This window comes from Procambarus clarkii, chromosome 93 (genome assembly GCF_040958095.1).
Source record: "Procambarus clarkii isolate CNS0578487 chromosome 93, FALCON_Pclarkii_2.0, whole genome shotgun sequence".
NCBI classification, from domain to species: domain Eukaryota; kingdom Metazoa; phylum Arthropoda; class Malacostraca; order Decapoda; family Cambaridae; genus Procambarus; species Procambarus clarkii.
Genome location: NC_091242.1, coordinates 334,242 through 346,429, shown reverse-complemented (window position 1 = coordinate 346,429; position 12,188 = coordinate 334,242). Strand labels below are relative to the sequence as shown.

The window sequence follows — 12,188 nt, the reverse complement described above, 5'->3', positions numbered from 1 at the left end:
GTTTAGGTAGTGCTTAGAGTAACGATGAGGACCATTGTACGTATATTGACGTAAAAAGGCAATTAGAAAGTTGAAATCGGTACTACTGAATTTGGACAAACCAGAAAAGTTTTTGTACTGATGTTGAAAAGAAAACGTAACTTAACCTAACCTTCCTAGGCCTAATACATGCTAACTGATGCCTAATATAGTACATATGCTATACTAGGCCTAGGAATATTTAGGTTTAGTTTTTAGCCTTATTATTTTTGGACTATAAAGTGAATAGTACCAAATTCTGTCTTAATTGTCCATTACGTCTATCTACAACGGTCTATCTTGAGGTTATCTTGAGATGATTTCGGGGCTTTAGTGTCCCCGCGGCCCGGTCCTCGACCAGGCCTCCACCCCCAGGAAGCAGCCCGTGACAGCTGACTAACACCCAGGTACCTATTTTACTGCTAGGTAACAGGGGCATAGGGTGAAAGAAACTCTGCCCATTGTTTCTCGCCGGCGCCTGGGATCGAACCCAGGACCACAGGATCACAAGTCCAGTGTGCTGTCCGCTCAGCCGACCGGCTCCCTACGTCTACACAGTAATTACAAAAAGTACTACAGTATCTAAATAGGAGGATGAGTTGGTTTGGGGTGTGGAATGTGTCTTCAAAAATGTAATGCCCAGAATTGTAATGTTAATTTTATAATGTACTGTAAGTATGTTGTTTACATTAAAGTGAAGACTGGATTTTTTTTTTTACAGTTTTTATGAAACGACTCTTGTGTTAAAGTTTATATGACATGAATGAAGTGGTGTTTGACTTAATACAGTACATGTAGTTGGTCCTTGATCTGGAAGTGTGTTAGAAGAATCTTAATTCATTAATTCACATTAGTTGATAAATGTGAGGCTTAATAAAAAGGAATGTTTAGTGAACAGTTTCAACTCGTTATAAAATGATACAAAAACCCGTGAATGTGAATTCATTTGGGTGACTAATTTGTATTACCGAATTCTTAAAGTACAGTATATAATTCATATCAAGGGTTCTTGTACATCCAGGCATAGAAGTTGTCTGTGTCTGCACCCTCCTGTGGAAACAAAAACAAAAATTGTGGATTTGGTCATTATTTTAGATTCTTTTGTTTGTTTCACGGTTAATACTGTACATGGCATAACAAAATAAATTTTGTATTTCATCATCACTTTTCTTCATAAAATGGCATGAGTTCAGGGTAAAAGTTGACCATATTCCAGACCTTCATTTGGAGACATGGCAGCAATATAGTATATAGCTATAGTATATAAGCACACGGAACTTGCTGGTACAATATAGTACCAGCAAGTTCCGTGTGCTTATATTGGCCTTTGATCCAAATAAAAAAAAAAAAAACTTCTAAAGTCTTGTTAACTTACCCATTTCACTCTATTCTCTCAATTTGTCTGTTATAGAAAATTATATATACTGTATATATATTGAAGGCAACCAAGAAAACTTGATTGAAAATTGGTAATGTATAGTAAATACAAAAAATATGTTTTTCTACTGAATGGGAAAAACAGATAGGGGAAATATTTGTATACTGTACCATAATAGTAATTCCTGCAAGTGTGAAAGCATTAATATTGATAGTACAGCCTCTAGAAATACCTGTTTGTGAGCCAGAATACCAACCTTAAGCGATTGCCAGCAAAGTATGCACTTGAAGTACTGGTACTTTAATTTTAAGAATTGTTATAGGAATGGGAAGTTTGAAAGTTTTGTAAAACATTTCTCTCGTAAATTGAGAGCTGTATTTTGTGATAATTACCAAAGTGTAATTACCTAAGTGTAGTTACAGGGTGAGAGCTATGCTTGGGGTGTCCCATCTTTTCAGCACTCTTTTTGTCCAACAATGCTTTAAAATTACTGACAGTTTTTGATGTAACACTGCAGGTGCTGTTCTCTATGTGGGGCCATCAGGAATTACGTGAAGTGTACAAAAAGGCGGGCTGGAAGGAGCAAGACTTTGTAAGTAAGAGTGTTGCTGCACGTAATGCTGCTTCAGGTGGTGCCAATTCACCAACAGCTAATAATACCCTCAACCGGCCCATGGCCTCTCAAGGTGGCACTAGGTATGAAGATAGAACTATTCAAAGGGGACAGGCGAAAACTCACCAACGATATGCACAGGTCGGTTTGAATTCACTGTAATTCCAATTTTGTAATACTGTTGTGTTTGAACGTAAAACTCTCTTCAGGCATTTACATCACTGATACTTGTACTGTGTAGATTTAATTTTTAATATTAAGACATTAACATTTAGTAGTATGTATATGGAAGTCATTTATGTTTTTGTTTTGGAAGGGGTTATTGTACCATGGAACCATCACTTAGGGTAATAACATTGTATGAAAATTTTTATAACCTCAAGCATAAAAAAAAATATATACATATCGGGTCCAGATGCTTGTTTGGAAGATCAGTAGACCTTACTAAACATTACATGATTTGGAAACTTTTTCTAGTCACCTGAAATTTGGCAATAGGACCAAAACTGAGATTGTCTCGGCAAAAGGTGTAATGTTTGTGGAAGGGTTAAGTGGTGGTATGAGGCATGAAATGACCGAAATCTAACAAACGATTTTGTTTCCGATTTTAATTCTCTTATAACTTTCAGGGTCAAGAATTGCCGATGGCAGATATGGGGTACGGCAGCAGTGGTGGGATGGGTCCTCCAACTGGCGGGGTAAGACTGTACCCACCTGTGCAGGTAGGTGACCTCTCGCACACCAACACCACCACCCACTCGCACAAGTAGCACTTGGTTCTTTCTCGTACTAATATTTCCAAGTGGCATTGTAATTTCAGATGTAACTGAGACTATGAGGTTCTTACATTAGAAAGTTAAAAAAAAGTACAGTATATAACTGTTAATGTATTAGTGTAAATATTTGTTTAAAATTTCAAAATAAAGGAGACCTCATTTGAGGCATTTCTTGAGTAAATTAGCTGCTGTCATTTTTGTGGCTGCAAGATGACCTGGGGCTTTGAAGTGACTCATTGATATTGATGTAATTATAAGATGGTGTTTATTTAAACAAGGTAAACACCAGATCAATTAACACCATTAACTCAGCATGTATGATGTTTTTGTTTGTTTCATTTAAGTAATTTGCTTTGAATAGCATTATAATTTCTTTATTATTTTGTAATTCAATTATTTCTGATTTTACTTTGAACACTGCATTTCTTGACATAATATAGGGTAAGCCCTCCATATGACATATTTATTTTGCCTTGTTTAATTTTCTGCAACTCTAAAATAAAGGTACAGTAGAAGTTTTAAGCTTTTCTTAGTAAACATTATCATCAGATATTCATGTAAAGTTTTATGAAGTTTTTGATGCAAATCTTGTAGTGTATAGTGTTAGTCTGTTTAAAAGGCCTGTTCAACAAAGCTCCCATTTTGAGTATCGTAACATTTGGTTTCATTGCCATATACTAGCAGGAGGAGCTTATATATGCATTAACTTAAAAATTGCTATCTGAAACTCTATAAATCTTTAATACAATTTTTTGTTAATTTTATAATTTAATTGGAGGTTAGTTACTCGTTGCTTTCTATAAGTTAGGATTTTCGTTATTTTTTTAACTATTTAACCAAAAATGTGTGTATCGTTAAAAATTATGGGCTTACCCTACAACATACTTTTTCTATTGTTGTTGTTGATGTAACTGGTGATGGTGTTGGTGTGTGGTGCATGAGGGCGGGCCCAGCAGCTGGCCTGCTCTGTGGGTTGCATGCTCTCACTAACGTCACCACCTGCACTCTTGCATGATCTTAAATGCTGCACTCTTGAGTTTTAAAGGTGTTGAACAAATGCCCGCTGTACAATTGATGAGCCCCCATGGCTTCATCATCTGTCCAAGTAAGTTGTTAAACATTGTTGTCAGTCTACAGTACATTTGAATACATGTCTAGTCTGATGATGAAATGTCATTTTAGAAATTTACATGAGAGCATGCATTCTGTGAGAGGTTACCTTTGTTATATATTAATAAATAATAGATCAGTTAGTCTTTAAATTTAGTTTAACACTTGAAATACATCTGGCTTGTACACAATGAAAAATATAAAGTAAACATAATGTATGTTTACTTTATGTGGGTATGTGGGCCTGCGGGCCGCTCCAAGCAACAGCCTGGTGGACCAAACTCTCACAAGTCGAGCCTGGCCTCGGGCCGGGCTTGGGGAGTAGAAGAACTCCCAGAACCCCATCAACCAGGTATCAACCAGGTATAAATATCACTGATTGCAACTGCATGGACAAAGATTAAATAAGTTACAAAATAAAAGCAAGGAATACAAGATGTGTTATCTGATACCATAACCCAAAAATGACCTGTCATAACAAGTCGCTGAGAGTTGGGTTATTGTACTTGTGTGGAGCACCTGAGCGAGACTGCAGGTCGTGGCTCGGACACCTGCTATATATACAGTACCTGGAAACCAGACTTCTAGGCAGTGACGTCATATGTGTCGACGGGAAAACTGGCAGACTAACCAGCTATAGCATGGCAGGGGTGGTGCATAGCCCTGACCAGTCTTACACTATCATGTTACTTACGACACTATAATTTATTTACATAAACAAAAGTAGTACAATATTACATTGTGTAATCGATGAATACAGCAGTAAAGAAGTTATTACCCAACATTTGAAGGGCACTCTCCTACACTCTGGCCTAGGGTAAGGGTGTTCACTCTCTTATGCCCCACTTAGATTTCATTGTGATTTGGGTGTGGCATAAAAGTGAACATTATTGCTGTAAACCAGAGTGTAGTTGGGTTGACTGAAAAAAAACATGGTTGGGCTCTGGTTTGGGGCCTCCAGAACTTTCCAGTGAATTCAGTAGAATTCCGGACTTCAGTACCATCATGGCCGAGTCGGTTAAGGAATCGCCACAACTTGAGTTCATCACACTATTGCCTCAAAATGATTTTTCATATTTATTATATATACTGTGTGTACTTACCTAGTTGTGCTTGTTGGGGTTGAGCTTCAGCTCTTTGGTCCTGCCTCTCAACTGTCAGTCAACTGGTGTAGAGGTTCCTGAGCCTATTGGGCTCTTATCATATCGCATTCCAGGTTTGATTCTCAACTGATGCATCTTTAGTCGAGCCTAGCTGCAGGCCTGGCTCAGGGAGTAAAACTCCAAGAACCCTCTCAAAGTATACCCAAGGTATACATGCAAATGAAATATAAAGACTATGTCTCCAATACAGGAATAAGTGCAAGAAATGCTAGCCACTTACCTGTATTTATTCTGCAGTCTCTGCAGAAATCGGCTATTGAATAGATACTAGGTGAGAATTGAGAAAGGGGTCTCGACTGAGATTTGAGTGACCCAGGCCAACAGTGTGTGTGGAGGGATAGCAGGGAAATGGTTGTTTGTTTGTTCAGTCTTTAAGAGTGATTGTTTGGTTTGCATTCACATTGTTTGCTCAACATAGCTCAACTCATTGCATCAAAATAGAAAACCAATTACAGTATTATGAATCTAGTGCATTCAGTTGAATTTTGCAGCAAGAGAGTTAAAAATACATGAAAAGGCTGAATAATAGCAACTAATGTAAAGAATATATCCAAGAATGATGAAATGGTGGAGCCCAGAGCAAAGTGAAAAGTGGAATATTGGTGAGTATTAGCAGTGTGATGCTGTGAGAGAGATGGATCATTTGTAGACACAGATTATGAGGTGTTTAGTGATTGTGCAGTTTGTGTATTGTATTTCACACTTGCATTACAGGCAGGTAAGAGAAATGCTGCGAGCTAATTTGATAAATTTAGATAAAAGATAAAAAGCACTAATTTGTTTGTGTTGTGTACAGATTTAAATTAAATGTTCATCTTACTCGTATTTTGAAAAATGCTGTTCTGAGTCATTGAATAAGATTTATTGTATATGACAGTTTTCTAGGCATAATATTCCAGGCAAGCATTAAGTGGAAGCAGTTTTAAGAGGATGCATAAAATTAAAGTAGAGCTTCCATGATGCATCAGTTTCAAGTGTAGCCCCTGCAGAATGTACAATGTAGCTCAACCTGCACATTTCAGCATATGTCAGTTAACGATAAGCATGGATGGGATAGACGTGTGTGTGTAAGCATAATCCACCCCATTTACAATGGGAGAAGTTAAAAGAACGTTACATAATGGTAGTATGACATCTCAAAGATAGCGAGCAACATTATTTTTATTGTGAAGCCTTTGAGAAATTACTTGGTGAATAAATAATGTAATATTAATATATATTTACTGGTATACTGGGAGAAAATTTCCTGTTAAATGTATTAAGGATTGGGGGTTGTTCTATAAGGATGATGTTTAAATAATGTTTCATGAATTCCATGAAGACAATACATTTTAAAGTTATTGTTTGCAGAATTTATAGGAAGTTGACATTGTTCTAAATAAAGAATATTATGATGGCTTAAAAATTAGAGTAGCACAATTTTATTTAATTGATATTGGTTTTGAATATTATGAATCATCATTTATAGGAATAACAACACCTTGTATTAGAAACATTTTGAAACTGTAAGACGTTTATAATTTCCTCCTTTATTGAACAATTATTTGATTGCATTCTATATGATTCAAGTACAGAGGAAAGAGGTAAAACAGTGACCACAAATATATATTAATGTAGATGATATATTAAATTTATTGACAGGTAGAAACTTTATTTTAGAAAGAAATCTAAACTTTTAAGAATCATAAATCAAATTTAGCTTGTGTCAAACATTAGGGTGAATTGTCCAAGTAAGGCTAGGTAAGGCTTGAGTGTGCACTGTAAGTTGCTTGATGCTCGTGCTACACCACAGGTGTATTGGCTTAACCCATATTTCTCTCTCTTCCTCCATAGGATATTGGAGTTCCTCAGCACTAACCCAGCGCTCATGTAATGGTTGGTTAGTTGAGTGGTTGGTTGGTTGGTTAGCTTCCAATTTCCTTTTATTGTAGTCCTTTGTGGTTTCTTGCTCTTTCTGTTGTACCTAAATATTCTTGAAGCTCTTGTATAATACTTAATCTGTATACATACAGTCAGTTGACATAACATTTGTAGATACTAATTTTGTGACTAATTTTGAGAATATTTATGTAAAGAATAAATCATACTAAAATTTCTTATTAACATCTTGTAACTATTTAAGTAAATTTTAACAATGTAATATGCTATAACAATTCTAATATTAGCTTACTGTAGAAATGCCATGTTTTGTCATATTCATATAATGAGAAAAATTGTGTATATAAATCTGTGCAAAATCAATGACTTTTTATATTTTGACAGTTGATAGAAATTTAATAGTTGCTTCTTCCTAGGGCAAACCAGGGGAACCAGTATATGCCAAGGTGAATAGGGACAAGAAGCGTAATCGACAGTATGATGGTCACGGTCCACAATATGGATCGTTGGGTGGAGCTGACGACTGGGGAGGGCCAGTTTACTCGGGTTCCCCCGCATCATCTCCCAACTTTAACAACAGCTCAAATATGAACAACAATAACAACAACAACAACAATAACAACAACAATAGCAGCAATGCCAGCAACAACAATGGGGTGCTTCTAGATAAAGGAGAGGGTCAGGCAGGAGATTCTTGGGTGTGAACTCTTAGATACTGTGGTGGACATGTCCCTGCTGCTCAGTTGTACATCAGGAAATGGAGCTGATCATCTGGCTGCCTTTCCCATGCATGTCCTGCTGCGCACTTACTTTCCAATGAGGTGCCACACAAGATTACAAGATGGTTATGTTCACTGTTGGAATTTTCTTCCACACTCAATATCCTGTTACTCAGTGTGACTTAAGAACAAGTTGCAAAGGGTGATAATAATAATTACAGTAATTCATCTTTTATGGTGTTATACAAAGTGAACTTTTGAGTGTGACTGCTGATGTTTTGTCTGTTACATTGATGTTGACGCTCGTTGTGCATGTTACGTGAACACTAGTTAGTGACAACTCAGTTCTGTTAAACTTCTTACATGATGTGTGATGGGGAAAAGGCAAAAGCTCAATTTGATAAGCATCCCTATGATATATTTTATAGAAGCACACGAATGGTGCCAAGAAACTTTATTACTTTGATACCTGTAAAGACATTATTGTATCAATTATTAATCATAGAGTGTTTATATACCTAAGCAACAAATTTGCTAATGGATGATTGGAGCAGGTCATGCTCACAGCTGCTCTTTGTAGACAGTTAATTTTCTACTGTTTCGTACTGACAATCCAAAGTGTGACCTTTGTGTTGGTTTGTGAGGAGTCAACCTGGCTCATAAACATTGATATGCGTGCGCGCTCGTGCACACACACACACACACACACACATACACACATACCATAGTCTGAACAGTAGTAGTGTGTTTGTTTATTCTCTTGTGGTGGAGCATCACAATGGCTGAAACTTAGCAAGGCTGACTATGCCAGCACAAATTATAAGCCAGGTGTTTACAAAGAGGACAAGCATGAACTGAGTGTGTGTCAGAACCATAGATGGATGGAGAGAGGGTTGCATGTGAGGCTTTGGTGCAAAGATGGTGTTGCAGTGTTCAATTCCACAACAAATGCACTGCTCTTGGTCATATTATAGTGAATAGGTTGTTTATTGAGTAGAGGTTAACATTTATTGTATTGCCGTGCCTCCTGCCGGTCCTAGGAGTCTGATGCTTTGTAGAAGGTCAGTGTAACCTTTTAACAAGACCTTCTCCAAATACCTTTCTACCTCCCTAATTTCTTCCAGGTTCCCAAACTCTTCTCCCTGGTAGGAACATGCAGCTAGACATCTAGTTCCTTTTACCTTTCACAAAGGAAAATTTTGCTTTGTATAATACACAATCGTATAGGTTTTATAATTACAAATATTTTATAATGTGCACGGGGTCAACTGAACTTTGAGTAGCTACTGTGCTGTCATGTGTTTGTGTAATATATCTTGTAAGATGAATGGTCATAAATGCAACAAATTATTCTATAGAACACTTCATCCTATCTCAACTCATTGTGATAAATTTTAAAATTTTACTTAAGCAATTCACTTAACTCGTCTCAAAACTGCTTTATATGGTAAGCCTTTTCAAGTTTTTGTTAATCGTTTTAAATTTATTTTTAGCATTTTATCAGACTTGCACGTGCAATATTGCATACTTTTGCAGTGTTGGTTGTTGGCAGCAGAGGTGACACTAGCAAGGCTGTGTGATCCCAGGAACTTTCCTCTGCTTCGCCACCCTACAGTCTTTATCATTCTCAGGCTGCTATGACTCTTATGGGTTACCTTGATGTTCATATGTTGAAATAAAAATTTTGTTAAAAGATACTGTTGAATCCAAATGTAGGATTGTATGATAAGATGCTGTTGTATTGTGAGGAAGCCCAAGAGTCAGATCAGCACTGGCCAGCTCACTTTAGGTTGTCTCACATTCCAGGAGTAGTTTAGGTGATGCACACTCCAATTCAGAGAGGTAAGTGTTGACATGTGACTTTGATTCAAAGTTACATGTAACTTGTGGCAGAGGCAGCAGCAGGACACTGGACAGCAGCTATGAGGAGGATTGTGTTAAATTGTGTTAGCATGTAACCTTGCACACTCATAGGTGTAGGAACTCATGTGACACTGTATCCTCAGGGTGAGGCTCGACACTTCCTCCTGTTCTATCGGTATTGTCTAGTGCCAATCAGACAGCTCATGTCAACCAAGTCTGTCAGCTCAAATGGAGGGGGGCGGATCATCTCTACCCAAATCCGCCTACTTTTCAAAGGAAATTTCTGACATGTTTGTGTATATTTTCATTAGCAAATTTTAGACAGTGTAGTGCAGTTCATGTCGGATCATATAGCTGGGAAAGCCAGTTGGAATATGGGGTCACAATGTATCGGTAGACATCCCATCTCTTTTTAGACATTTTTGATGTTCATTACAAACATGATGCTTTTTTTGTACACTAAATATTTCCCTTCTATGTCCTGTGTAGAGTCTGCTGTTACACTCTTGTCTGATGAGCATTTACTTTCATTTGTCAGCTTGAAGCATTTTGCAAAGAATACGGCAGTGACGAAGATGTTATTGTTATGCATAATTCGCACAGATCTATGTTTGTCTTGCCTTGATGGTTGCTTACGTTTATTATGTTGGTTAATATATGCCTTATTTTATTTTCACATGATTGAGTATTCAGTAACAAAGGATTTCTAGTAAATGATATTGTATTGGGTATTTATACAATAAAGAGATAAAGTTTATAATTAATCTTATTTTTCACATACTGTAGACAACAACAAAGAAAGAAATGTATAATTATGATTGCTTATTATTAGCCAATTTTACATGTGTATAGTATCTAAAGCTTTTCTTACATGTATAGCATACATAGCCTTCCCGGTTTGGTGCCTTCTTTTGATAATTACTTACCTACATGTATAGCAGGACAATGAATGTATAGCCATATAATATGTATTGTGTAGATACACATAAGTACAGTACTGCCATACAACATGTGCAGTTAAACATGCATAGCAATGCAACATTTTGTAGATATACTGTACATAGGTGTACTGTACAGTCATACAAAAGAATTATAATATATTAAACATGCATGGATTCAAATTTTCTTGTTTCAGAGATGGTAATAATGGTTCACAGAAAAAAAAGTATCAAGTTAGTGGCTGTCAGAAATTGCAAATTACTACTACTACCCAAGATGCTAAAAGTTGCAATGTTACTATTACCCAAGATAATACTTGAAAGTTGAGGAACCCATATGTTTGTATATTCTAAAAGTAGCTTGTAATAGCACTGAGACCAATCAACAAGAACAGCCAAATTAGTCAAAACAGTGAGCCTTAAACTCCACAGATTGAAAGGTAAATGACAAGGTATTTGAATAAGATGTCTCAAAGCACGTGGAGCCGGTTGGCCGAGCGGACAGCACGCTGGACTTGTGATCCTGTGGTACCGGGTTCGATCCCGGGCGCCGGCGAGAAACAATGGGCAGAATTTATTTTACCCTATGCCCCTGTTACCTAGCAGTAAAATAGGTACCTGGATGTTAGTCAGCTGTCACGGGCTGCTTCCTGGGGGTGGAGGCCTGGTCGAGGACCGGGCCGCGGGGACACTAAAGCCCCGAAATCATCTCAAGATAATCTCAAGGGAAGCTGTCCTTAGATTTAAGGACACCAAATACTTAATGAAGTAAAACATTAATTAAAAGTCTTGTAACCAAAAGTAGCTTACAAGCAACAAATGCAAGAGTATTACATAGGTATTTGGTAAGTGGCCATAATTAAATACTTGACCTTTGGGGATGTGAAATTGAGGGACCCAGTTTGTAACTTTTGTTATGACAAGTTCTTGACAAATATTAAAAGCCACAAACATTATCTCTTTGTAGTATTTATTAGGCTTTGCTGTTCATCATAAAATGGCATTATGGAAAGTATTCCAGTTCACATTGCAATTAGGAAAGAAGTGAAAGTATGGACAATGTTGCAAGAAAGATAAAATTCTAGATAACATGAACGTTTCAGACGAGCTAAGTTAATTTTTAACTTTTTATGGCACTTGTATACTAGGTTGGAGTAACATATATATATATATATGTATGTATGTACATACTGTATTAACAACCCAAATGCTATCTACCACTATTCTTAACATGGATGGCTACTACAAAAAAAAAAAAATACAGGCATCAAATTTGACCAGCCTATGGCCTGCCTTTTATAATATGAAATAGAAAACATCTTTGGTTCTGTTACATATTGACAACATAAGGCTCACTCATGGGTGTTTAATGGAATGAAAATGTTGATAGCAAACTGCATTGTTCTGCTTGGTCATCCAGCTCATGATTTTCAGGATAACTGAAAATTTTGCCTCCTCACTGGTCCTATATAATATGCTACTGAAAGGACAAGGAAGAAATATGATGAATGCAATGAAACATTCATGAAGATAATAGAAACTGTGGCCAAAGTGGCAAGGAGAATTGGAGCAAAAATCCAAATTCTTTGGGATTTTAACCTCAGGGAAATAAACTGGACAACAAAGAATCCTCATGGGGAAGATGAAACGTAGAGAGCAGGATTTGTGGACACTGAGGAAAAAAACTTCCTGTGACAGCACATAACCAATGAGAGGGAGGGAAGGAGGTAAT

The 12,188-nt window shown here is 36.9% G+C and overlaps 1 protein-coding gene across 21 annotated transcripts in view; it reads left to right on the top strand.

The window, feature by feature from the left end:
* p120ctn (adherens junction protein p120) overlaps positions 1 to 10,278 on the top strand; it is a 153,597-nt gene extending 143,319 nt beyond the window's left edge. For 13 of the 21 annotated variants that reach the window (XM_069319449.1, XM_069319445.1, XM_069319447.1 and 10 more), the window contains 3 exons: positions 1,914 to 2,150; positions 2,639 to 2,731; positions 7,353 to 10,278. In XM_069319449.1, coding sequence (XP_069175550.1) covers positions 1,914 to 2,150; positions 2,639 to 2,731; positions 7,353 to 7,640 — 618 coding nt within the window. In that variant the 3' untranslated portion in view covers positions 7,641 to 10,278. Of the gene's footprint in view, positions 1 to 1,913; positions 2,151 to 2,638; positions 2,732 to 6,891; positions 6,962 to 7,352 lie in introns of all 21 variants that reach the window. The other 8 variants (XM_069319444.1, XM_045728656.2, XM_045728653.2 and 5 more) reach the window with 7 other exon arrangements.
* The last annotated feature ends 1,910 nt before the right edge of the window (positions 10,279 to 12,188 follow it).